The sequence below is a fragment of the Cervus elaphus genome, chromosome 7, assembly GCF_910594005.1.
Source record: "Cervus elaphus chromosome 7, mCerEla1.1, whole genome shotgun sequence".
Lineage (NCBI taxonomy): Eukaryota > Metazoa > Chordata > Mammalia > Artiodactyla > Cervidae > Cervus > Cervus elaphus.
In genome coordinates this window covers 44,023,750-44,051,091 of record NC_057821.1, presented here as the reverse complement: position 1 = coordinate 44,051,091, position 27,342 = coordinate 44,023,750, and the positions used below count along the sequence as shown (strand labels likewise).

The following is a 27,342-nucleotide window of genomic DNA, read 5'->3' as shown; positions in this document are numbered from 1 at the left end:
CAATTTCTTTACCACATGAGCCAGCAGGGAAGCCCCCGTGGCAGGGTGGAACAGTCTTAAAACACAAGAACAAGAAAAGCAACAAAACTTCAGTTTTTAAATTAAGTCGCTAACAAATCCCAAAGGAATCCTCTTTATGATTTTACTACTGAGAACTGTTTTCCTGTAAACTCTCTTAAAACATTGTCTAGAGGGATGAGATGGGGAGGAAGGTGGGAAGGGGTTTCTGGATGGGGGACACATGTACACCCGTGGCTGATTAATGTCAAATTATGGCAAAACCCACCACAGTATTGTAAAAAGTAATTAGCCTCCAATTAAAAAAAACAACAACAAAACACTGGCTAAACTGTACTGATTTCCTCTGAGTTTACAGCAAACTCTAGTTTATCCAAATGTGGCTTCCAAGAGGTGATTTGAATGAATCAGCTTTAGGGAGGCTGAAATACACAAAGGGTGTTGACTGTATGGTGACAAATGGAAACCAAACTTTTCATGGTGAGCACGCTAGAGTATAAAGAAGTGAAAATATAATATTGCACCCACAAAACTTATATAATGTTATGAACCAATGTCACCTCAATTTAAAAAATGAGTCAGCATTTACTTAAGAATAAGGAAATAGATTTGAAAGAATCTACTTCAAATCATATTTCTCTTTATTCTTTTGTTTCCTTAAGAAAACATGGTAATGTGAAGAAAGTGACATCAGAAAGTCCTGGAAGCTAATTCGATTCCAACTAGTAAACAGCCATGTGGCTGGTCATTCAAGTAACTGGACCTCTATAAGCCTTTGTTTCCCCATTTGCAAGATATCAACCATGTTTGCAATATTATTAGTATGAGTATAAAATGATGTAAATTTAGATAACAGATTCTCAGTGAATACTTGTTTAAGGAATAATTTGCCACAATAAGGAATGAGCACTAGTTGAATAACTGTTCTGTGCCTTCAAGAAGCTCAAGGATGATACAGTACAATAAAAAACACCTTTATAGAAGCAAAATAAAGGGTCTAAAAGGGAAGAGAAAATATCAAGAGAATTGTTTTTGGAAGAGTTTGTACCTAAACTTCTTGCTTCAGTCAGCACAATAGCGGTGCATTCCTTGCACAAAAAGCCAGCAGGGATAGGTCTTTCTGTAAGCAATTCAGTATGACTGGATCAGAAGATGCAAGGTGAAGGTGATACCTGAGAGTGGAAAACAGAGTAGAGTTCAAAGGAAGAGACCTTAAACAACAGATTCAGAAATTTAGCATCTCTTCTATAGGAAGCACAGAACATTTGAACGAGTTCTAGAGCTCAAAGAGCTTCCAGATGCCAAACCTTGTTACATATCAGAAGCAAATTCTACAGCCCTTGCCCAGGTATACAGATCAGAATTTTTGAGAGTCAAGTGAGATGAGTTTTCCTATTTTAAGGGGTGGTTTTGCAGCTCTCAGATGCTTTTAATACAAACAGTATGAGGTATAGAATTTGACTAGTCTAATTCTTTACTTTCATAAATAAGGAAAATTGAGCCTAGAGAGGTAAATGAATGAAATGCAATAAAAATTTGATTATATTTATCCAAAATTCACTGTTTTTGGAACACTAACTATAGGCTGGGGATTCAAACTCTGTTGACACATCCCCTGGCCTCACGTAGTTAGCTATCTAATACAGAGGCAGATAAAGCAATGATTTCAGTCCCGAAAGATAAATGCTAGGAGAATCTGCACACTGGGAGTTTTGTTAGCACAGATGAGGGTATCCAAATGAGAGGGCTGTGTGTGTGTGTGTGCGTGTGTGTGCACACGCGTGCACACACACATGGGGAGAAAGATGTGATTCTAGGTTAGTGTCCAAGAAAAGATAAAAACAGATCTGACAACGGATCTCCTCTGCATTAGATATCCTAAGGGATTCAGTATCAGGTTTGGAATTCCTAAGCATGCAAAGGCAGATTAACTATCATCCTCACTGGATGGATAATGAAGCTGTTCACTGAGAAAGAAGAAAAGGGAAGAGTGTAAAGATGGAGATGGAGGGATTTCCTAGTAGTTCTATAAAGTTTGGAAAACCAAAACATTTTATGTACCTAGGTAATACCTAAAATAATTTCACTAACATGTTTTACAACTGCTTCGGAGTATGTAGTTCCTTTGTGCCTTTAATTTTCCTTTCATATTATTTGAAGGATTGGGAGGTTATTTAAAGGAAACATTTATTTTCTAAATTAGAAGTTTTCCCTGTAAATACAATATTTTCTCCCTAGTACTTAAAATTAATAGTCCATCTGAAATATTTACATGAACCAAATATCTGAAGTTAGCAATATTATTCAAATTCAGGCTTGTGTTTTTATAAGAAGAAAATTCCGGGTTAACACTTACGAGAGCATCTAAAGAAAACAAGTTTTTTTAAAAAATGTCTCAATGTAGCTCAATCATTTTAGAGAAATATAGGCTGTCACAGAATGTTGCAAAGGAAGAAAAGATTCAGCTATAGTTAGTTAAAAATAGACCTTATTTTCTTTTGAACCTACACAGTAAGATCTTCTGTTCCATTTAGTTGATTATGCATTATTTGGTGACTAAATTTGATAGGTCACAAGTGGAGAAAAAATTACTTGGCTTAGTCCAGTTTAATCCTTGTCTTTGGAAAGCAAGATCCCACTTCACGCATCATCCTGGACAGCTGATTTTTTACATCGGCCCCATATCCTATGCTTTCTCAGTAATCTGGACACACGTGTACCCAGAAGTTACAAGAGGAAATGACAGTGAAAAGCAGACCCACATTTTCAGTGCCAGGGGCTTGGTATTTATGGTCTCAGTTAGTCCTGGAATGGGAAATTTGTGACATACTTGTTATCCCCATGTTACCGGTGAAGTAACCCATGTTTCCAATCATCAAGTCACTTCCTAAACCCACACAGCTGTTAGGAATGGAGCTAGAATTGTAATCCTGAGCCTTGTGACTCTTCCTACCACATGCTGCAGGATACTGGTGTCTATGGCAGCAGTAGGGAAGACTTCCAGGAGCAGTGGTACAAGGATGCAAAGATGCTCATGGATTTCAAATGGTAGAACGCATCAGGGTTACAAGATACCAATGTGGCAATAGAGTCATTCTGTGTACCTAGGTCTTAGATTCAGTTTCTTAAAGTGAATTTTTACCTTATTTACTTGGGAAATTGTCACAACGGGATGGTGAGATCCTCTGACCTTTAGGTTGCATTGCAGGGGTGGGTGGAGGAGAGGAAGAAAATCTGCCTAAGTCCCCCATGTGCTAAGTCACTTCGGTCGTGTCCAACCGTTTGCGACCCCATGGACTGTAGCCCTCCGGGCTCCTCTGTCCATGGGATTTCCCAGGCAAGAATACTAAAGTGGGGTGCCATTCACTTCTCCAGGGGATCTTCCCCACCCAGGGATCGAAACTACACCTCTTAGGTCTCCCACATTGGCAGGCGGATTCTTTACCATACAGCCACCGGGGGAGCCTGCCTAAGTCCCCACGGGAGCTACTTATTATTAGAACGCATTTTCCCTCTCACTACCAAGGTGCGTGCATGCTAAGTCGCTTCAGCCATGTCTGACTCTTTGCCACCATATGGACTGTAGCCCGCAGCATATAATAATTACAGAAAAGTTAGGTGAACAACAAAACACATACCAAAAACTCAATTAGCCCATCATCTATTAGTAAAAATAAGTCCTCTTTATAACCTGTATAAGATTGAATGTTCTTACACTCTTTTTATATACATGGGCACACCCACTCATGCACACACATATTTTTTTCAACCTAACTCAAGCTCCTTGAATAGATTACCTTTAATTTTCTCTATCTTAATTTCAAATAAGTAAACAATTTATGTCTTGGGGTAGTTGGTTCTAACCAACTTAGGAAATAATCAGGAAATGATTTGGGGGAATAAAAGAGGAAAAGGTCAACCAATCACACATTGTTTTTGCCCAAAGGGTGACTTTGCCAGCTGGCTTGATGTTACTGGATCTGTTCTGCTACTATTTACTATACAGAGTCTCTGACTAATACCCTATGATTTGATTGCTATCATCGGCCCATCTGTAGACACAACAGAATGCAAATTAAATAATTACTGAATCTGTACTGAGCAGGCCTTCTTAGACACATACATTTAGGAATTTTTGTGTTTTCCCTTCTCCACACCACCACAATATGCTTTTGTTCTTATTATAGCCAGATAAAGCACTTCATTGCATTCGAATAGCAAGTGCCATTTAATAGTGTAGTTCCTATAGTAACAGAACATTAGAACCAGCAGTAACTTGATTCAACTGGCCCATTTTATAGATAATGAAACTGAGGGTCAGAGAAGAAAAGCAAACATTTGTTTATTAAATACCTACCATGTACTAGAAGCTACATGTGTTTATTTCATTCAAAATCACATAACTATGAGTTAGATATGACTGCCCCCACTTTATTAGAAACTAAATCTCAGTAGAATTACCAACTCCAAAAAGGCAGAGTGGAGGTTTAAACGTGATTACTGACTCACTTTCCCCTGCAACAGCCAGCCCTTCTGGAAAAAAGGTGATTTATCTAAAACAGACAGCAAGATGGTGGCACATCTGGGGCTGGGACGTGGTCTGCTACTGTCTAGTCTGACGCCTGTACGTCTACATCCTGTCACTGTACGTGGGGCTCCAGTGGAATTCAGTCCCATTGTCTTTGCCCCTAAGATCACTTTGCAAGTGACCAAGTGCAGTAGCTTGCCACACAGAGGTATGTGCAAGTATATGTCACCCTCTTATTCGTTGAACATGAATTAGAAATATTAGAATCTTTAGATCTCAAATTATGTCATTAATTACAGCAACTACTGAAAACTGACCATGTAGGAAATATAAATAAGTGGAAGTAAAATAAAAATAGATAAGGTTTAACATGACCTGTGCTATTAATTAAATAAGATGGGGAAAGTGACTTGTATGTCTTAATCAGGCACGTTCAACAACAGAAAGCTGTTTAGGTTTATGTCCGACTCAATTCAACATACCAGGCCTGAAACACATTTTCCTCTTTGCATCTAGCATGTTTTAGCAGCCAGCCCCCAGCCACCCTGCACAGTATCTACTTTAAGAAACTGAGAGGAAAGGAAGCAATGAACATTTGTTGCCCGCCTACCATTTGTCAGGCTCTGTGTTCGGTGTTTTACATTTGTTATATAATGTTTTATCCTCCGAAGGCCCAGTGAGAGAGTTTATTTCTAGTTTACATATAAGGAAACTAAAGCTTGGAGAGCTCACTAACTTTTCCCCAAGATCTAATAAGCATTAAGCTTGGGAATTATGCCAAAGTTTAATTTCACAGTGACAGCTTTACTTGGAGATGGCTAGGAATAATAGTTTTAATATAATGAATGTTTATTGGGAATTTCTTTTGCTAAAGACTTACATAGATTACATGTTTAAATCCTCATAGCAACCCTAAGATGTAGGTACTATGTCAGGCCCATCTTACAGATGTAGAGGGGACAAGTGACTTACATGAAATCATTCAACTATTAAGTATGGAACTGGGGTATAAACCTCAAAGCCTGTGTAGCTAGTTAATTTTTATTTCATATTGTCTGGAAGGAAAATAGCATCCACATTATTTACACATTCATACAAATTACGAAGTGCCATAGGTAGAGATAGAGTGGAAAATGCCACATTCTCACATTGGTGCTAGATTTGGGATGGAAGTAAAAAAATTTCAGCCATAAAAGATGGGCAGAGTTTAGACAGGCAATGATTGAAGAAAAGGAAAAGAAAGGCTTTCCAGTGGAAAAGTTTGTACTGTCATTTGATACTATTTTCCTAATTTTTGTTTGAATCTTCTGTCTTCAGTTCAGTTCAGTTGCTCGGTCGTATCCAACTCTTTGCGACCCCATGAATCGCAGCACGCCAGGCCTCCCTGTCCATCACCAACTCCCGGAGCTTACTCAAACTCATGCCCATCGAGTCGGTGATGCCACTTCTGTCTTACAACTTGCCAATTATTCCATCAAACTGGTTAAGGTTTGGGTTTTCTGGTAGCCACAGATGGTATCAAAGCATTCATGAATGATGCTGTCAGTCCATTGAGAACCCATGTGCATTACTTACCTAGTGCTGCGTATCAAGTTACCCCAAAATGTAGTGGCTTAAAACAGCAAACATTTATTATCTCATAGTTTCTGTAGGTCAGAAACTCAGGAATGTCTTAGTTGGGTTGCTGTGGCTCAGAGTCTGAGGCAGCTCAGAGTCAGGATGCTGGTCAGGGCTGCGGTCATCATCAGTCCCAGGGTTTCTCTGGGGCTTTGAAGATGGCTCATGCAGATGGCACTTGTCAGGAGGCGTCAGCTTCTTGCCGCATGAGCCTCTTCCCTGGCTTTTTGGGTGTCCCTGTAACATCGCACCTGGCTCCTCCCAAGACTCCAAAGGCAGAAGCTGCCATGTATTTTCTGAGACACCATCGCTTCCACCATATTTTAATGGTCACAGACACCAGCACTGATTGAGTGTGGGAGGGCATGGATGTGAATGCCAAGCGTTGGGGATCCCTAGGAGCCATCTGGAGGCTGGCTATCACCACATACAAGTGTTCAGGGAACCAGAAAATCCTCCAAAACACAGAGGACGTGGTTGCTATACTCGAACAGTTTTTATTAGTATATCCTATATCTTTCAAGTAGTTTTAAAACAAGGCACAATTTTATATAAACCAAAACATTAGTCCTTCCAGGGGAGAAACCCCTATGCAATGTCATGGTAGCTATTCAGTAGGATTAAATAGTATCGTATTCGTCTTTATCCAGATATCAGAGCTAGGTACTGAAGCCCTAAAGGAGGGGTCAGAACAAAGTCACTGTGAGACCCGTATGGCTGTAGGGAACAGGGCTGGTCTGAATGCCCGGACATGGAGCCATCTCTTTGGGGAGCCACCACCTTTGGGCTATGGCCGCACAAGCTGTGCCCTTCACAGTTCCATAATTCTACTTATGTGGACTGTGATGAGAATGGTGAAACCCTGCTGGAAGCTCATGACACTGAACACCAAGGAGACAGAATGCTGGGAAGCAGTGGGAAAAACTAGGCACCCATACCCTCTCCTTTGTGGGCCCCACAAAATTGGCCACATAGAAAAAGGAATAAATAGCAGAACTGTGCAGAATGGACAGCTCTTTTAATTACAAGTTTAAGTGGAGAGCTCTAAGATGTGCCAATAACAACTCCTCAGATTCTTGGTTATCTAGCAAAGCATACATATGCATAGAAAAGAAAAAAAACATCTCAGCAGCTACATACTAAATTTAGTTTCAATAAAAAGCACAAAAGCCTTTTTGGTACACTTGTGTTAAGCCTATTTAAAACCTATGCAAGTTACTGCTGCAGTCTTGTGGCTTGATATTGTAGTTAATAACATTCATCTTCATTATTGGCATTTTGCATTTTCTACATAAACGATTTTCAGTACCATCACTCAGTGACATCACACTGATTTTAACTGGGTTTAATTGCAAGGTGTAAAGGTTCTTGTATATCTAACTCGTGTTAGATATGCAAAATAGTATAACATGTATACTTAATCTATGCAGCCCCGATTCTTTAATCTGTTTGACAATACTATGCTAGAATAAATTTTTTAACAGAAATTCAAACACCTCTAGCATAAATGTAGAATCGATTACCCTTAAGATCATTATTGTATTTATCTGCAGCCTGTGGGAATGGCTGACATGATAATTTTTCAGAAAGATTAAAGTAATGATGGGACGTCATCTCTAAGCCTTGGAAACTTTTGCAAACAGAAGGAAGGAAACATATTTTTACTAGTACTTTTAAACTTTTATTGGAAATAATGTAAAACTTATGGAAAATTTGCAAAAATAAATCAGTACAAAGAATTTTTATGTACCTTTTATGCAGATTCACCTGTTGACCTCATTTGATTAGCATTTGCTGTCCTGTCTCTAAAGTCCCTAACCTATCTATCTGTCTGTTGATAGATGGATCAATTGCTCTATCCAGAGAGGAGTGCAAAAGTATATATGTAAAAAGAAATTTTTTCCTTGTGATGAGAACTCTCAGACTTGACTTCTTAACAACTTTCATATATGAGATATAGCAATGTTAATTATATTTCTCATGTTGTATATTACATCCCTAGTACTTTTTATCTTATGACTTGAAATGTGTACCTTCTGACTACCTCCATTCAATTCCCTCTCCCACTCCCACTGCTGGTAACCACAAATCTGATCTCTTTTTCTATGAGCTCATTTGTTTATTTGTGAAATGTAATTAATCTACAACACTGATGGAGAAGGAAATGGCAACCCACTCCAGTACTCTTGCCTGGAAAATCCCCTGGACAGAGGAGCCTGGTAGGTTACAGTCCATAGGGTCACAAAGAGTCAGACATGACTGAGTGACTTCTCTTTCACAACACTGTTAGTTCCTGGCATATAGCATAGTGATTCCACATTTCAAAGTGGTTACCACTGATAAGTCTATTCACAGTATGTCACCATGCAAAGGTATTACACAGTTACTGACTGTTTTCCCCACAATGTACGTTTCTTACTCTGACTCACTTATTTTGTGACTGGAAGTTTGTACCTCTTAATCTCCTCACCCATCTCTCTCACCCCCCATCCCTTTCTAGAAGCAGCCACGTCTCTGTTCTAGAATCCACATCTCCACTTCCATTTTCTTAAGTTTGTTCATTTGTTCTGCTTTTTAGATTCCACATATAAGTGAGATCACATGGTATCTATCTTTCTTCGTCCCTGCCAGAGTCCATCCAAGTTGTCACAAATGGGAAGAGCTCATTCTTTTTCGTGACTGAGTGGTAGTCCACTAAATATATATACCACATTTTCTCTATCCATTCATCCATTGATGGGCACCCAGATTGTTGCCATATTCTTGACATGGTAAACAATGCTGCAGTAAACATAGGGTTGGACATATCTCCTCAAATCCATGTTTTTGTCTTCTTCAGACAAATACCCAGGAGTAAAATTGCTGTGTTATATGGTGGTTCTATTTACAGTTTTCTGAGGAACCTTCACACCGTTTTCCACATCCTCTCCTAAAACTTGCTATTTGTTGTCTCCCCAGCAAAAACCACTGTGTCAGGCATGAAGTGATATCCCACTGTGATTTGGACTTGCACTGTCATAATGATTGGTGATACTAAGCATCTTTTCATGGGCCTATTGGCCATTTATATGACTTTGGAAAAATATCTATTTACATCTTCTGCTTATGTTTTAATTGAATTGATTATTTTTTATGTTGAAATGTATGAGCTTTTTGTATATTTGGGAGCATTATCAGATATATCATTTGCAAATGTCTTTTCCCATTCAGTAGCCTGCCTTTTCATTTTGTTGATAGTTTCCTTCACTGTGCAAAAGCTTTTTGGTTTGGTGCCATCCCATTTGTTTATTTCTGCTTTCATTCCCTTGCCTGAGGAGACATATCCAAAAAAATATTGCTAAGACTGATGTCAGAGGCCATACTTCCTATGTTTTATTCTGGGAGTTTTATGGTTTCAGGTCTTAGATTTAAGCCTTTAACCCGTCTTGAGTTTATTATTGTAGATAGTATGAGAAAGTAGTCCAGTTTGATTGTTTTGCAGGTAGCTCTCCAGTTTTCCCAGCAGCACTGCTTAAAAAGGCTGGCTTTCCCCCCTTGTATATTCTTGCCTCTTTTGTCATAGATTAATTGACTGTATAAGTGTGGGTCTATTTCTGGGCACTCTATTCTGTTCCATTGACCTATGTGTCTCTGTTTCTGTGCCTGACGACCCTTGCATTTTTATAGCTGAGGTGACAGTGAAATGCCCAGCGGCACTCATTGAAGTAGTGATAGGACTGGGAGCAATATCCACCACCCCTAATCCACACCCCAGGGCTCTTTCCCTGACATTAGTCAGTCAGATATTTATGACAGGAGGTCACATTTGTGAAAGGATTCCCAGAGAATGAAAACTGTGGAAACACTGGAACAAGCCTTCATACAGGATAAGAGAGAGATACATGAGCTGAGATTTACTTTATAAGGGAGTTGTTAAAAAGGATTTCCTCCCACAAAAGATGGGAGGAAATAAAAGAGGCAAAGTGAAAAATGATAATGGGAAAACATAGATGAGACAAAGAAGACAGCAAATTTTGGAAGACAAATAATGGAAGATAATAGTCAGAAATGAAAATGTCATAAAATAATTCAAGAACATGCACATGTGGACAGATGTAGTATTTTAATGTTCCTTTTGTAAAAAGTATCTAGAATTATTTCAATAATACTGGTCCATATGATAGAGATAATATAAAAGCACAGTTAAACTCTTTTAAAGAAAAGTAAACTTAAGATAGTAGCAATATTACATTCCTCATCCTCTGAAACATTGAATGAATAAGAAGCAGAAATTCAAAGATGTACTTCTCTATGTCAAGAACCATTATTAAGTAATATCAAAGAAACAGAGAAAGCTAAGACTAGGTATTCCTTCAGATGACTTTATTGTTTTTTGATAAAGGCAAGGCTGATGAATGAAAAGACGAGAGGGTGGGGAATCCCAAACTTTTTGAACAATCAAACAGCACTGCATTAGGGATTTCCCTGGTGGTCCAGTGATTAAGATTCAGGGCTTCCACTGCAAGGGTCACAGGTTCCATCCCTGGTTAAGGAACTAAGGCCCCTCCCATGCCATGCAGCGCAGGCAAAATAATAATAATAATAATAGCACTGCATTCATTCAAAGAGAGGTATGGGTTGGGAAGTTCCCCTGGAGTAGGAAATGGCAGCCCACTCCAGTATTCTTGCCTGGAGAATTTCATGGGCTGAGGAGCCTGGCGGGCTACAGTCCATGGGGTCACAAAGAATCAGACGCAACTGAAGCAACTATGCATGCATGCATAGTTTATACAGTGCATAGTTTACATAGTGTATTTCCTTACTTTTGTACTTCTTTAAGAGCTTGAACCTAAATGTTATGATCACAATATTGGTTTGCAGCCTGGTTAGTCATCTAAAAGCATTAACCTTCATTGTTCATTTCATGAGCCAAACACCCCTGTTGTGCCTCCTGGGATGGGAGGCATCCATTTATAGTCTATGTTTAACAGAGACAAATGGTACATAATAAGGAGACAAATATCATAGAAAAATGAATTTAAAATGTGGATAGTCTATACACACACACACACACACATACACACTTAGCAAATCAATATACTGGTTAAAGAACAGGATTTGAAATCAGGTAGAAATAGATTTTGTCCCCATTTCAGCCACTCATTGACCCATTAGTTGTATAACTCTCCTTTACTCTTTGCTTCCCTCTTCTTTCCTTCTTCCCTCCTTCCCTTTTCCTCTCTCCTTTCTTCTTTTTTTTTTCCTCTCTTCTTTTATTAAAAAATATCTATTGAGCATTTACTCTGTACTGGATTCATGCCAAAGACTAGTGAGCCAGTCATCTCACATTCCTGAGGGAGAACATGGAAAGCTTATTGGGAAGAAATTTGTGGTGTACAACACAAGGAAAGGTGCAGATGCAGAAATGAGTCAGACATGTGGGGACAACTCTGAACAGACTGGGACGGAAACAATGGGAGATGAGGTAGGAAAGACAGATGGGAATCAGGTTGTAAAGGGCCCTGAAAGCCAGGATAAGTAATTTAAAATTAAATGCTGGGAACTGGCTATGAGAAATTCAGTGATTAGGAAGGTAGTCCTTCCTACCTACAGGGAGGCCAAAGGAAAGGATTATTTCAAGAAGGATATATTACTCAAGAAAGAAATGGACCTAACTATTGTAAGGCTATTGATGACCTTTAAAGTAACTGTGACTGAGTGGTGGGGATAAAAAGCAGAGGTAAGGATACAAGGAGGGGAATAGGAGTGAAAAATGGAGGCTCTGGGGCCAAGAGTTCCGTGGGAAGGTTAAATAGAGAGAAAAAATAAATACATAAATAAATAAATAGACTGGGAGAGAAATTGTATGGTGGAGACTGAAGAAGCATCAAGGAGAGGGCAGATGAAGAGTTACTACCTATGTGTGAAGTAAGAGACCAATGTGAAGAGACTGAAGAGTCTAGGCTGGGCGCAAGGATACAGGATGAGAGTTGGAGCCGACAGCTGAAGTGGAGAGGGAAGTTTTGCAGAGCTGAAGCAGCACTTCATCCTCTGAGACTGAAGGTCATGACTTGACACTGAGATTTCCTTTGTAGCAGGAAGGGAATGAAGGTAACATTTATCTGTGTACTCCAGGTGGGCTCCTGTTAGAAAGAAATGTGGCAACATCTGGCCACAAAAGACCAAGTGACTGAAGCTGCCAGAAGACAAACATCAAAGAGTTGAGCCCATCAATAGGTTCAGTAGGAGCATCAAAACCATTCTGACTCACACTCCAGAAATCTTTCTAGCTGTTCCTACTGTATAACATGGGAAGGCTGCAGTGCAGACATTCAAAGAAATGTGAGGTGCCCTTGATCTTCAGCCTGTCCTTCAGAAACAACGATACAGAGTTACAGAGACTACAGGTCCAATGCAAAGACCACTATGCATGCTGTAAATCACCAAATAAAAACTTGAAAGTGAAAATGAGAGGGTACTTCCATAGAGATAAACATATCCTAAAAATCAGTAGTGCTAAGAAAGCCACTGGGGGACTTCACTGGCAAGCCAGTGGTTAAGACTTTGCCTACCAAGGTACCAGGGTGCAGATTTGATCCCTGGTGGGAGAGCTAAGATCCCAAATTCCTGGCAGTCAAAAAGCCAAAACATAAAACAGAAGCAATATTATAACAAATTCAATGAAGACTTTAAAAATGGTCCACATCAAAAAAAAAGAAAAGCCACTCAATTCTTGGTGAATATACCTAGTCTTCCATGGTGGCTCAGATGGTAAAGAATTCAACTGCAATGTGGGTGACCTGGTTTGGATCCCTGGGTTGGGAAGACCCGGTGGAGGAGGGCATGGCAACCCCCTCCAGTATCCTTGCCTGGAGAATCCCACTGACAGAGGAGCCTGGCGGGCTGCAGTCCATGGGGTCGCAAAGAGTTGGACACCGCTGAGTGCCTAAGCACATACTAGTCTACATTCAAAATAGCAAATCTAGAAACTTTACAGGCAACCTACCCCTAAAGTTGTACTTGCTTCCACATCTGGTTCCATCTCTATTTGAGCTCCAGAGTTGGGGAAGATGGTGCGCAGGGGGTACTCCCGCGTATCCTGTTCTCTCCCCTGACAAGCTGGGACTAGGCTTGCACCCCAGGACTGATAATGGCATGCAAAGGAAGCTGAAGCTGGGCTGTCTGGTTGGGCATCCTTGGACCAGACAGTCCTGGGGGTTAAGGAGACCCGCGTGCGCACTTGAGAAGCTGGGGTAAGTGCATTTGGCGGGAGAGGACACAGTGCTGACTGGGCATCTTTGGAGTCCTCCCTTTCGCATTCGCCTCTCTGGGCCAAGAGCTGCACAGGAGGCGGGGTGGCCGTCCCGCCCGCAGCACAGACCCGCTGGCCCTGGGGCTGGGAGAGGAGCTGGGGGTGAGGGGAGGTGGGGGCGAGCGCCAGCCAGGGAGAGCCTGATCTCTGCTCCAGTCCACAAATCCTTAACGGGTTTTCTTTCTCTCCCTTCACCCTTTTCTCTCCTTTGCTCTCTTTCTTTCACTCTCCCTCCTTTTTTTTTTTCTTTTTTTCCTTTTCCCCTCTCTTCCCCCCTCCCTCCCCGTCCCCTTTCCCTCCCTCTCCCATCCCCCTCCCCCCTCCCCCCTTCCCTGTGTGCGAGCCTCTTCCTTTCCCCCCCCCTCCCCTTTTCCGCCTCTCTCCCTCTCTCTCTCCATCTCCTTCTCCCTCTCAGCTCGCCGGGCGACCCTGCTCCTGCCTCCCACCTTAATGGCGGCATCTTCGGAGGACGATATAGACCGGCGGCCCATCAGAAGAGTCCGCTCCAAGAGCGACACGCCGTACCTCGCCGAGGCCAGGATCTCCTTTAACCTGGGGGCAGGTGAGGACGGAGCGCGTGCCCCGCTCTCTCCCCCACCCGGCTTCCTTCCCTCCTCCCCGGCTGGCTCAGCCCCCAGCCCCTCCTTTGGCACCCCACCCCCCGCCCCCATCCCGCCCCACTTCCTCCCCAGCTGGTCCCCGGCGCGCACTGGCTCTCTTTGTGTGCCGGGTGAGGAGGGTGTGTGTTCGGGGGGGGGCTGGTTTGCGGAGGTGGGGGAGGGTAGCGCGTGGAGCCCTGCATCCATCGGGGAATCGCACGCCGGGCTTTCCCCTGCCTTGAAGAGAAGAAAGTGCTGTCACCGTTAACAATGATCGTAGGCGTAGCCAGGAGCTCGGGTCAGCGTGCCTGAGCGCCGCTGGCTGTGGGCGGAGGGGGCTGGCAAGGCTCCGCTGGTGTGGTTTGCTGGTGGAGCTGCTACCGCCGGGTGGAACTTGTTGGTGACATTCAGACTCTGGTGATTCTGCCGGGTTGATACCTCTGCTGCGGCTTTGGAGTGAGGAGAGAGGAGGGGGTGGGGCTTAACAGCTGGGAACCGGACCCAGCAGTTGGCAAGCAACCGTCGTGATGATAGTAATAAGATGGGCTGTAGGATACACATGGGGTGATGGGAAGCTGTCAGTGAGACTGGTACCCAAGGTGGCCCAGATGGGGTTAAGTGACAAGGTAACTGAGGTGGAGGAGGGAGGGAAAGAAGCAGGAGGGCGGAGAAGAGAGGCGGATACGGGAAGGATGGGACGGGAGAGGAAGGGAGGAAGGAAGAAAGGAGCCACAGAAAGGACTGAGGGATTCAGGCAGTCAAACGGTTCCCACTGAGACCTGTCAGGGTTACCTGAAAGGACGCACCAGTGTCCGCTGTCCCCACTGACGCTGCTGTTGCTCCAGATTCAGGGGCAGGCCGCCCCCACCCCTTCCTGTTCCTAGTACAGGGTCCCTGTCACCAGGAGGAAGTTGTTCACCACTAACTTTTCTAGAAGACTGCTAAGTTCTCCCCCTCCCCCGCCCCCCAAGCTGTGTCTCTTCCTTTCTAGAATTCCTTACTACTCTAGCAACTCCACTGCAAAAAGAGTGAGGGCATTTTCCTCAAAATCCTCCTTCAAAAGAACTTTAAGAAGAGGATCCCATTTTCTTTAGGAAATAAACCCTTGAAAATGGAACTGAATCAAAGTATGTGTGTGTGTGTGCATGCTCAAGGAAAGAGAAACTTCAAATAATGACTTTTACTCACTACTGAGAAGTCTGAATGAAGCAGAAAGCTCTGCATAGAGAAAGGAGATGTGTTGGCTAAGGAACCATATCCTATGACTGGTGGGATGGTAACAGAGTATGCCGAAGTAGCCAACTTCTTTGGAGTGTAATTTTTCCTATTTTGGTGATTTGGGTTTTTTTTTTTAACCCTTTGTTTTCTTGTCACATCTGGAATGTTTGCCTCTGGATTTGTGACTGGGGGGAAGAAGACTTTATTGGAGGAAGCTTTGATAGCTTTTGTGGCATGCAGTAGTAGGCTGTAGTCTCTTTTTGGAACTATTAATCCTTCACTTGTATGTTCTAGATTCACAATATGACTGTGAGGGTTCTTGGAAAGGACTGAGAAGAGTTCCTTTTAGGATCAAGGTTGTTTCCAACCCAGAGATATTAAGGATCACTCTTTTTTTTTTTTTTACCAAACTCCAGTATATTCCCTTAACGTCTTTGGCTTAGCAGAGAAGGAAAGGGGCTAAGGAGACACTTAATAAAGGTTGTTCACCTATTACTGGTGCTTTTACAACAAAACAAAATAAAGCATGAAAAAAGAGTTTCAAGTTTCTGTTAGTGCTGGGTTAGGCTGAACCATTCTGCCACCAGATTCAAGCCAGTGACTTGCAGTCTTTTATTCTGGTTAAATTGCTCTGGAGGCCAATGAAAAGATTGGACTTTTCAGAGAGAACTCGACTCCTTTTCATCTGGAAATAAACAGGCCAAACAAGCTCCCAGTCCCTTCCAAATGTCCTTTAGAAAATACCCTTAAAAGCACAGTGTCAAGAAAGACAACAGTAAGAAAGAAATGTGCTGGGAAGGATGTTCCTCAATGAGGGAGGGCGGTCCCTGAGGGCTGTGTTCTTTGGTTGGGGAGCTGTCCTCTTGGTGGTGCTGAAGCTGAGGGCTGTGTCACAGAGGCGTGACGGAGAGCTGGAGAGCTGGAGGGGGGTGTGGGGGGGTGGGGAGGGGTGCTTAGTCCCTCGGTGATGGAATCCCAGGGAAAGAGCTCACTGACTGGCCTCAGAAAACTTTTCTGTCCCTGCCCACCTACATGTGCCGCCTGTTTACTACGCCTCCCGCCTACTGCTCCACTGCTCCGATCGGGAGGTTTTGCTCTAATTTTGTGGTGGTTGCTCATTCCCAGGGCTTTGTTTTCCAGTTGGTTTTGGGTTGCTTTCCTGACACAGGAAGATCTACTCTCAGATGCGCCTTTACCCCGCCTTTAAAAGTAATTGTAACCCCTGGCTTAAAAAGCAAACAGCCTTGTTTATCTCCTTGAGCAGCAAGTTGTAATTAAACTATTAGTGTCGTTATCAGCACTGCTGAACAGAAAGCCTGCACACTTTGGATAAATTACATAATCTGGGCACAGAGAGAATTTTGTCTCTTAACAACAATTTATAAACGATTAAGCAAGGAAGCTTTCATCTGCCTTTCTTCCTGCTCCTCTCCTACCCGTAGTCACTTACTCTTTATTCTTTCCAGAGAAATTCTTTATTGGTTTAAACTATTTGTCTTTAGGATTCACCTTCTTATACCTACTCATTCTACAATCATTCAAGGAAATAAATATACACATATTCATTTTACTTGGATATCATGAAATCATTTGGGGACCAACTCCCTTAAAACTAATGTGTACACCTGCCAGATAAAGTAGACTGGGGCATTTTAAATACTGATTAAATTCTTAAGCATTCCTTCAACTACACCTTGTCCTTGATGGTACTTAATAATATCATTTCAGAAATAACTTCACAGCATGAGTGAAAGATATAATCCCTCACCTATAGTCCCAAGTCAGTCAAAGAATAGCACCAAAATGTGGGTCTTTCAGCACTTTATGAAGATGCTGATTTCAAGATTCAGCCTAAATTGAGAGTGTAGAGAACAAAAAATTTTTCTAAACCATGACTTTTTTGTCTAGAAGAGCCCTTTTGTAGGTTTTAACTTCTATTTAGCATTTAGTATATTACACAAACCTTGATAGATGCCTGTTTGCTGAAGATAGTGTGTTAGAGAGAATTAAGCCAATGTATTTGCTGAAAGTAACACAGACACATCAGACCTCATTTAAAACCCTGGAAGAAGTTTTTTCCTGAGAAATTAAAATGTGTTAAAAGGACATCATGTAACAGAAGAGTATGTTCACACTATTAGTAGCAAGTATTTCTAACTGTGTTCTCACTCAGTAATGAACATTACTGACATTTAACTTGTAAGAACTTGCTCTGCCTTTTGAGGTCATTGATTCACTGCACTGAAATGAATACAATGTAGAGTTACAGCTCATCTGGCAAATATTTTCCTATGGGTCAGTTTATTCTATCTGTATTTATTTATCTCTGTATTAACAATATATAAAAGAATGTTTGATACATAGAATATACTGAAATGGAAAGGTTCTCCATAATTACACACCAAAATGAATGAAAATGTTATGATAAAAGATTTAAGCACATCTAAAATTTCTTTCAAGGATGTCAAAAGAAGGAAAGCTAGTCATCCTGATGATTTAAGATTGTTTAAAACCCAAAGCCAGTATTTTGCACTATTTAGGAAAATAAGTACTTCTCTAATCATAAGTACGTTTAACCTCTGTTGACATTGCAGAATTGCTTTGTATGTATGGAGGAGATTTTAAATTAATCTCACGGTCAACCTCAGAATGCTTATCCTCTTTGGAAGGCTGAGATCTGTTCTAATTTCTGATGTTAGGAACTAAGGCCAGGGACAGTCGTTTTTGACTTCCATTGGTCTCCTCCACTCTTTCAGGCTTGGAAGAAAACTGCAATCAAACTTAGCTTGCTCTGACTACCTACAGGAGGGGATGGGTCAGTATGTTACAGTTTAAGCTGAGATCCCTTTCCCCTACTTTTCTTGAGGAGGAAGAACCTTTATCCCTTAGCTGAATTACAAATGTCCATGATATTGAGAAGTGGCATCCCAGAATGTGCTATTATCCTTTAGCCATGAGGAATGTCTCTAGGCAAAATTGTGAATATTGCCATGCTGAACCAAGATTATTTCACCAGTCTAAAAGTCTTGGTAGACATCCCTTTCAAGCTTTCCCTGCAGAATGCCAATGTATGTATCCCTCACATTATTTCTCTTACTGATTCCAAGTTGAAGGCAGATCATATGGGCCTGACTTTTATTGGGTAGGCCCAAAATCTCCTTTATAATATTGCTTCTAGCATTCATTAGGGTCTTCCCTGGTGGGTCAGATGGTAAAGAATTCGCCTGCAATGAAGGAGACCAGGGTTTAATCCCTGGATTAGGGAGATCCCCTGAGGAAGGTAATGAGTACCTACTCCAGTATTCTTGCCTGAAGAATTCCATGGACAGAGGAGCCCGGTCTGCAGTCCATGCGGTTGCAGAGTCGGACATAACTGAATGACTAACACTTACTTCACTTCACAGCCAGAATCCAAGTGACTAACCATATAACTGACCAGTAGCCTCGATTGTGGGGCTTTCTGAGTGTCTGCCCTCTTTCTGTGTCACTGGAGAAACTAGCTAACCTGGTAATCTCACCATGCCATGCATTAAGGTGGTACTAATGAAGACCACTCCAGGTAACATAAATAAAATACACAAAGCACAGAAAAGTGAGTAATTAATGCCAAGAGGAAATGGGAAGCTCTTTGCCGTAAATATTTAACTTGGCTGCTTACCAAGTAATTGTTTCAACAGCAATTCATACATTTATGAGATAACTCAAATACAGAATATGAGTTGCATGGTTAAATTGTCTTAGGATCTTTTGATCTGGGCATTGTTAAAAAAAATTTTTTTAACATCTTAGTATTGTATTTGCTATTAGCACTGAATGCTAAGTTTCTTGTTTGGTTTGTCTGTATATGTCCATTTATTTAAATTTCATGGAGGGTGATGGAGTTGTGTTTTATATGAAAAATTAGAATCAAGAGACAGAAGAACTTGATTCTACTGCCTCTCTTCCTCTAAAACTGTAGGCAAGTTATTTAACCTTTCTGAGTTTGACTCACTCAACTCTAGACTTAAATCTAGACTAGACTAGACTTAAAGCTAGACTTCTTGGACCACAAGGAGATTAAGCCAGTCAATCTTAAAGGAAATCAGTCCTAAATATTCATTGGAAGGACTGATGCTGAAGCTGAAATTCCAATGCTTTGGCCACCTGATGTGAAGAACCGACTCATTGGAAAAGACCCTGATGCTGGGAAAGATTGAAGGCAGGAGGAGAAGGGGATGACAGAGGATAAGATGGTTGGATGGCATCACTGACTCGATGGACATGAGTTTGAGCAAGCTCCAGGAGTTGGTGATGGACAGGGAGGCCTGGCGTGCTGCAGTCCGTGGGGTTGCAAAGAGTTGGACGCTACTGAGCAACTGAACTGAACTGAGACTTAAATCTCAAAAGTTCCATCCTATCTAAAAAATTTGTGTGTACTTCTGTCTGTGCTAATGAATACATACTATGCCACTGATTTTATGTATAGTCTTATTTATAGTGTGAAACATATGGTGGTAGTGGTTTAGTCACTAAGTCCTGTCTGACTCTTTGCAACCCCCTGGACTGTAGCCCACCAGACTCCTCTGTCCATGGTATTTTCCCAACAAGAATACTGGAGCAGGTTACTATTTCCTTCTCCAGGGTATAAAACACACAGAGCACAATTTTCAATATGAATTAAAACCTTTGATCAAAGCTAAGTTATTAAAATAAGTTTAACTAAAAGAATAATATATATTATAAAAATTCAAAATAATTTTTTGGTAATAACTAAGAATTGCTAGAAGGCATATTTACATGCACCATATTAATCAAATATTTTTTATTTGAATATCCAGGGATTAGAATCCTTAACAGAACTGATGCTCTATGAATATTTGTTGTATGATTGAATATAGAATTAGAGAAATCTTAGCAATAAATAGACAGTCAGGAAACTAAATATTAACCCAGTTCCCAGTTGGCATATTAAGTCTTGTAGCCTGTTCTTTTGTAATTAAAATGAAATGAGTATACCTATAAGATCTGTATTTTCCCTTTATCCTTTTAAATTACCAGGGAAAGGAGATATATATGCAGACTAGCTAAATGACAGGAGTCAGTCAAGGTGAAATGTTCCCTTTTGGAATTCCTAACTTCTCAGAATTGTTATAAAACTTGACCATGAACTATGAAGAACTTTGTTTTGTTTTTCTTCACAGGTATATAAACTGACAGGAGCAAATAAACTATTGGTCAGAATAAGTGCACAGATAGATTTTCATACATACCTTTTCATATTGACTAAAGATATTTTAAAGTTACTTACGAAATTATTCTTTGATATATGCAACTTCAATTCATCATCATTATTTATTGTACAAGCAAAACAACTGAAATTCAAGTTGGGAGAGATGATAAGTTATAGAGCTATTTTTCCTCTTTGACTTAATAAGGCGAAAAAGGAGACATATATTATAGCCAGTGGAAGAGGGCCTGAAGGAACAAATAATAGATATCAGTTTTTCCTTGTTGCATGATACAAGAAAAATTCTAGAATTTTTTTTTAATTCTAGAATTTTTATATTTTGTTTCATAACTCTCCCCATCCACTTTAGTCAATGATAAGGTGAATATGATTGGTGGGGGGTGTGGCCATTTTGACATTTTAATTGCTTTAGTTTATAAGTCTTTTATATAATGAAGGATGGTTAAAATAAAAGATAAAATCAATTTTATAGCCTTTCGAATGATGATGGATTCTTTCCCATGACTTTCTACTCAAGTTATCAAAGGACACCAGGAATAATCTCATGCTAGTGGTTATTTATTATGATGGCAAGTCTTGTGTGAAAGCCTGTAGGTTTCCTATTGATCTTTTCACATTTGTATACCTTCTACTTACAATACAGTAACATAATCTTTGAATACTAAATACATGGGCTGTAATTGTAGACTTGAGGATTCAGTATATAGTTGACCTTTTGTATCCACGGTTCTGCATCTGATGGATTCAACCAATCATGGATGTGGAGGGCTGACTAGAGTAGGTCATTTCATGTAAAGGATTTGAGTATCTGTAGGTTTTAGTATCCACAGGGGTTCCTGGAGCCAATCCTTCCAGGAGCCAATCCTTCCAGGAGCCTGATCATGGTGATGCATTTTACTCTTGAAATTATACTTAATTTTGTCGATATTATTACTTGCCATTTATAGACATAGAGGGGCTTCTCAGTGGCACTAGTTGTAAAGAATCTGCCTGCCAATGCAAAAGATGCAGGAGAAGCAGGTTCAATCCCTGGGTTGCTAAGATCCCCTGGCAACACATTTCAGTATTCTTGCCTGAAAAATCCTATGGACAGAGGAGCCTAGTGGGCTATAGTCCATGGGGTCACAAAAGAGGTGGACGGGACTGAGCAACTGAGCACACACACAGAGACAGACAGAGCTCTTTATTTCTGAATGTTTATCAGTCAGAGGACAAGAAGTTGGTTTAAGACGCCATCATGGCTTAATTAAAAATATAAAAGAAATTTTACTATGTTTGAATTTATCCCTTATTCCATCTGGACCCTATTTTAGAGGTGGCGGGGGAGGATGGAGGAAGGTGAGATGAAATAATATATAGTATTCATTCACTTGACAAATATTAATTTAGAAGATAATATTTTAGATCCTTGGGATACATTATTGATTAAAACAGACACTTCTTATCCTCATGAATTTTAACTTCTAAAAGTGAGTTATGGACAATAAACAGTACAATAGGTAAGTACATTGTCTAGTATTTCATAGGTTAACTGATAAGACAAAAATAAATATAGCAAAATAGGACTGTTAGGCACATGGGAGCAAAGAAAGGGATGGATTGCAGGATAGGCAGCATTGAGAAGAGGAAATGCGAGCAAAGTTCTCCGAAGAGGAACATGAGCCGTGTGAATATGGGGTAGAAGACAAGGCAGAGAGCGCGGAGCGAGAGCCAGTGTCAAAGCCCTAAATCGAGTGTGTTTAGGACCTGGCAAGGGGCCCAGTGTGGCTGCAGAGGAGTGAATCACGCGGTCGGGAGGGAACCCTTGGGGACCAGATTACAGAGGGTCCTGCGGGCCACTGCCCTCTCTTGCTGAAACGTGGTACGAGGCAGGGATTTGAGCACAAGAGTAACATGATCTGAAGCAGATTTTAGAAGGCTCCCTGGGGCTGCTGTGTTAAGGATAGCCTACAGTGGGCCAAGGAGGACGCAGGGAGCTGGTTTGGAAGCTCTGCGGCAATCCAGAGATGGTGCTGTCTCAGCAGCGTGGCACAGCAGAAGCAGTGAGAAATAGTCAGATTCTGTATGTATTTGAAAGTATAGCCTATAGGCTTCCGTGGTGTATTGAATGTGGGCTGTGAGAGGAGAGGAGCAAAGAGTACCTCAAGGTTTGGCTTGAGCAACCAGAAGGATAGAAGGACCATTTAGGGGCATGGCTGCGGCGGGTGGGGAGTGATCGAGAATTCAGAGACAGACTTGGCAAGTGTGAGATGTCAACCAGACATCCAAGTGGAGGTATCCAATAAGCAGTTATACAAGCCTAAGGTTCAAATAAGGTCCAGTCCAGAAATAAATAATTGAGTTGTCAACGTACATAGAGTCCTTGTAGAAGACTTTATCAGCATTTGCTCACTTGTTTTTTTATAATAACCCTATGAGATTGGCATGATTATTGCTCTTCTTATTTTATCCATGTGGGAACTAAGTCACTAAGAGCTTAAATAACTTAGCAAAGGTAATGAAGCTAATAAGGGGGATAAGAGGAAGAATGGGAATTCAGATCATGTTTTATATGGCATCAAAATCTATATTTTTAATGGCCATGATTTATTATAAGAGAGCAATCTTATGTTATCAGCTTTGCTTTGAGGTTCCATTGAAAGCTGAACATGGCTAAGGGAAAGAAAGAAGTAGAACTAGGCATGCATCCTAGCTCAGCATTTTAAAAAATGTTTGGCTGGGATTCACTATAAGAAGTGTACTTCATATCACCTCACATACATATCAAAAGTTGGAATAAAATGTTCCTCAAAGAAAGAAAGTGAAAGTCACTCAGTCATGTCCTACTCTTTTCGACCCCATGGGCTGTAGCCTGCCAAGCTCCTCTGTCCATGGAATTCTCCAGGCCAGAATAGTGGAGTGGGTAGCTATTCCCTTCTCCAGGGGATCTTCCCAACCCAAGGATTGATACCAGATCTCCTGCATTGGCAGGTGGATTCTTAACTCTCTGAGCCATCAGGGAAGCTCCAAAATGTTCCTCAAAGTAACTTGTAAGTCCCATATGTCTTCTGATGTTTTATGTTTCATCCCTTCCCATGCCTTTTTATTCTAACTTACTATTGTTATGAAAATGCTCCTTTTAATCCATCTAAATGATTGTATAATATAACCTTCAGTTTAAAAAAATTCCTTGATTGATTGTTTTCCAGGAGTGATCTCTGAACTCAGAAAAAGCTTTTGCAAGGAAATCCTACCTTATTACTTCCACTATCCCCCTAAGAGTATGGGCAATTCATTCTCTTACCTGGAGGTGACTCAAGGTATATAAGAAAACTCCCAAGGTCAGAACCAACTTAGCTATTGGACATTGTAGACACAGATACATTTAGAGGCCCTGGAAAATGTTTTAATTTCTTTTAAACTCAGAAGAGGAACATAAATTTAATCCAGGCTGTTCTATATATGTCTTTATACCAACACATATAAACATTTTATAATATTTATTAAAATATAGTTTAAAAAATTTTTGTGGTGAAAGGAGTCTACAAAGACAAACATACTTTTGTTAGTCACTCAACTGTGTCCAGCACTTTGTGACTTTGTGGAAGCATGCCAGGCTTCCCTGTTCTTCACCGTTTCCTGGAGTTTCTCAAACTCGTGTCTAGGAACGACGAAAGTCACAATGGAGCTCTGCAAAGGTGGAGAGGGAAGCAGTGAGAAAAAAATTATTTTTTGATGCAAAGTAGCGGCTCTGGGGATATATTCTGGAACTAGACTTTCGGGACTCAAATCCTTACTTTATCACTTACTAGTTGTGTGGCCTTGGGCAAAACATTTAACCTCACCCTGACTCAATTTTCTCACCTGTAAAGTGGGACTAATAATGGTGACTATGTTGGAGGTTTGTTTTAAAGAGTATTTAACTTATTAAATGTGGAAGAACAGAGTAATTCCTGCCATATAGTGATTATTCACTGCACAAAGTGAAGAATGAACTCTTTTATTCCATATGTTTCTCTGTTCTGCCTCACCTGTGTTCTATTCTTCTAAAATACTACCAAAACAAAAAAAAAAAAGGATGCCTCTCTAGGTACCACATTGTACAAGACCAGATGCCCCCTTAGGTACCACATCGTAGAAGACCAGATGAGATACAGATTCAGAAAGTCTCACATAAGGAACAGATTTTCCTAACTAAATTTTAGTCCCATTCCATCCTTCTTGCTTACACTACAGAATGAATGGGACTTGCCCCAGATTAGAAAAAATGTCACCCTCAAACTCTGAAAGTTAAGGAAATTTACGTTAAGAATAGTCTATCCTCTGAGTAGAATCGAATGGATCATTTTTGAAATGTATTTTACAAACGACCACATGGAAATGGCCACCTGAGGAAAAACCTACTGGACTTTCCAAGAATCCTCTGAACTTAGAGGAGATGTTGTGCGGGAAAGAGAAAAAAGAAGAGCAGAGAAAGATATACATGGGAAAAAAGGAGTGAGACAGAGAGGGAGAGAGAGAAAACAAAACTACTCAGTTTGAAAAAGCCACCATGTAGGTCAGTGGAGTACATAAAAAATCATAGAATCTTGACTTTTGAGAGTCAAGAGGAATACCTTCTCATCTCTGAGTAACTAACACAAGGGTGTTGTGATGGGTTTGAAGATTTGCTTGTTTCAGTATCTGTCTGGTACTTATGAGCAGAATCGTCAAGACCTATAAGACGGGGGTAACACTCTCTAATTTTCATTGTTACTTTGAGGACCAAATGTGAAAATGCCTTGCCAGTAGCTCTGTGCTATAAAAAGGCAAGAAACAGATGAAGTCTGGGTGAATGGGACAGTTTAAATGTCTAGCTCTAGCACAGGAATAGAAAGGCGAGAAATAGACTAATTCTAATCTAAAATGCTGCCTCTGTCATGGCCAAATATTCAACCACTACAGCCTAGTGGTCTCAAAGGACTGAATACACATCCACCTGTTTATAAACTTGGGCTATGTTCATCCTCCACTGTCAATCTCATTATTGTATGAAATGTGGTCCCCCTAGGATATGATTATCCATCCATAAGAAACGAAGTACTTGAATTTTTACAAGCGTTTGTGAATTGCAGGAGTTTTTCACTTCTTAGTGTTCAGTTCAGTCGCTCAGTCATTTCTGACTCTTTGTGACCCCATGAGCTGCAGCACGCCAGGCCTCCCTGTCCATCACCAACTCCCAGAGTTTACTCAAACTCATGTCCATCGAGTCGGTGATGCCATCCAGCCATCTCATCCTCTGTCCTCCCCTTCTCCTCCCGCCTTCAATCTTTCCCAGCATCAGGGTCTTGGAGGAGGTCGCCATTAACCCCACCATAGAGCTGCCAGAACTTACACAGGACTGGGAAATAGACTCTTGGAGGGTACAACAAGCCTTGTGCACCAGGACCCAGGAGAAAGGAACAGTGACCCCACAGAAGGCTGTGTGGGTGTCCAGGAGTCTCCGACGAGGCCATGGGTCGGTGGTGGCCTGCTGCAGGGTTGGGGGCATGGACTGTAGCAATACATGCATGGGATCTTTTGAGGGAGGTCACCCTTATCTTCATTACCTCAACCATAGTTTGGCCCCAGGTAAATAGTAGGGAGGGAACACAGCTCCACCCATCAACAGAAAATTGGATTAAAGTTTTACAGAGCATGGCCCTGCCCATCAGAACAATACCCAGTATCCCCATCCGTCAGTCTGTCCCATCAGGAAGCTTTCAAAAGCCTCTTATCCTTCTCCATCAGAGGGCAGACAGACTGAAAACTACAATCACAGAAAACTGCCTTGTCTAACTCAATGAAACTATGAGCCATGCCGTGTAGGGCCACCCAAGACGGATGTGTCGTGGTGGAGAGTTCTGACGAAATGTGGTCCACTGGAGAAGGGAATAGCAAACCACTTCAGTATTCCTGCCTTGAGAACCCCATGAACAGTGTGAAAAGGCAAAAAGATAGGACACTGAAAGATGAACTCCCGGTTGGTAGGTGCCCAATATGCTACTGGAGATCAGTGGAGAAATAACTCCAGAAAGAATGAAGAGATGGAGCCAAAGCAAAAACAACACCCAGTTGTGGATGTGACTGGTGATAGAAGCACGGCCTAATGCTGTAATGTTAGAAATGTTAGGTCCATGAATCAAGGCAAATTGGAAGTGATCAAATAGGAGATGGCAAGAGTGAACATCGACATTTTAGGAATCAGTGAACTAAAATGGACTGGAATGGGTGAATTTAACTCAGATGATCATTATATCTACTACTGTGAGCAAGAATCCCTTAGAGAAATGGAGTAGCCATCACAGTCAACGAAAGATTCTGAAATGCAGTACGTCTTCGTGTAGTTCAAGGCTAACTTCAACTTTCTACTTGACCACAGTCCTAGAGAAGGTACTTCTCATATTCAAGCTACAAGTAACTGTATTGCACACTAGCTGTACTAGCCAATGCCAGGCGGAGTATTCAGCAGACTCAGCCTTCAGCAGTTGTTCAGTTTTGAAGTCATGTCTGACTCTTTGTGACCTCATGGTCTGTAGCCCACCAGTCTTCTCTGTTTATGGGATTTTCCAGGCCAGAATAATGGAGTGGGTTGCTATTCCTTCCTCCAAGGGATCTTCCTGATCCAGGGATCAAACTCATGCCTTCTGCGTGGCAGGGGGTTCCTTTACCACTCAGCCACTCAGCAAGCCCCAGCCTTCAGCCGACTCTCAGTCAAATAGCTCTTCTTTCACAATCTCCTCTCCCCTCTTCACCTTCTCACTCTTCTCCCAACTAAATGTCCTACTTATGCATTTTGGCCTTAAAAAACAGAACCAGAGGTTTCAAGGCAGAACCCTCATTTCAG

General features: G+C 41.3%; 1 protein-coding gene across 4 annotated transcripts in view; it reads left to right on the top strand.

Annotated features, from left to right (window-relative positions):
• PHACTR1 (phosphatase and actin regulator 1) overlaps window positions 1-27,342 on the top strand; it is a 488,777-nt gene that overhangs the window by 12,557 nt on the left and 448,878 nt on the right. For all 4 annotated transcript variants that reach the window (XM_043908531.1, XM_043908525.1, XM_043908526.1 and 1 more), the window contains exon 3: window positions 13,870-14,016. In XM_043908531.1, coding sequence (XP_043764466.1) covers window positions 13,870-14,016 — 147 coding nt within the window. The remainder of the gene's footprint in view (window positions 1-13,869; window positions 14,017-27,342) is intronic.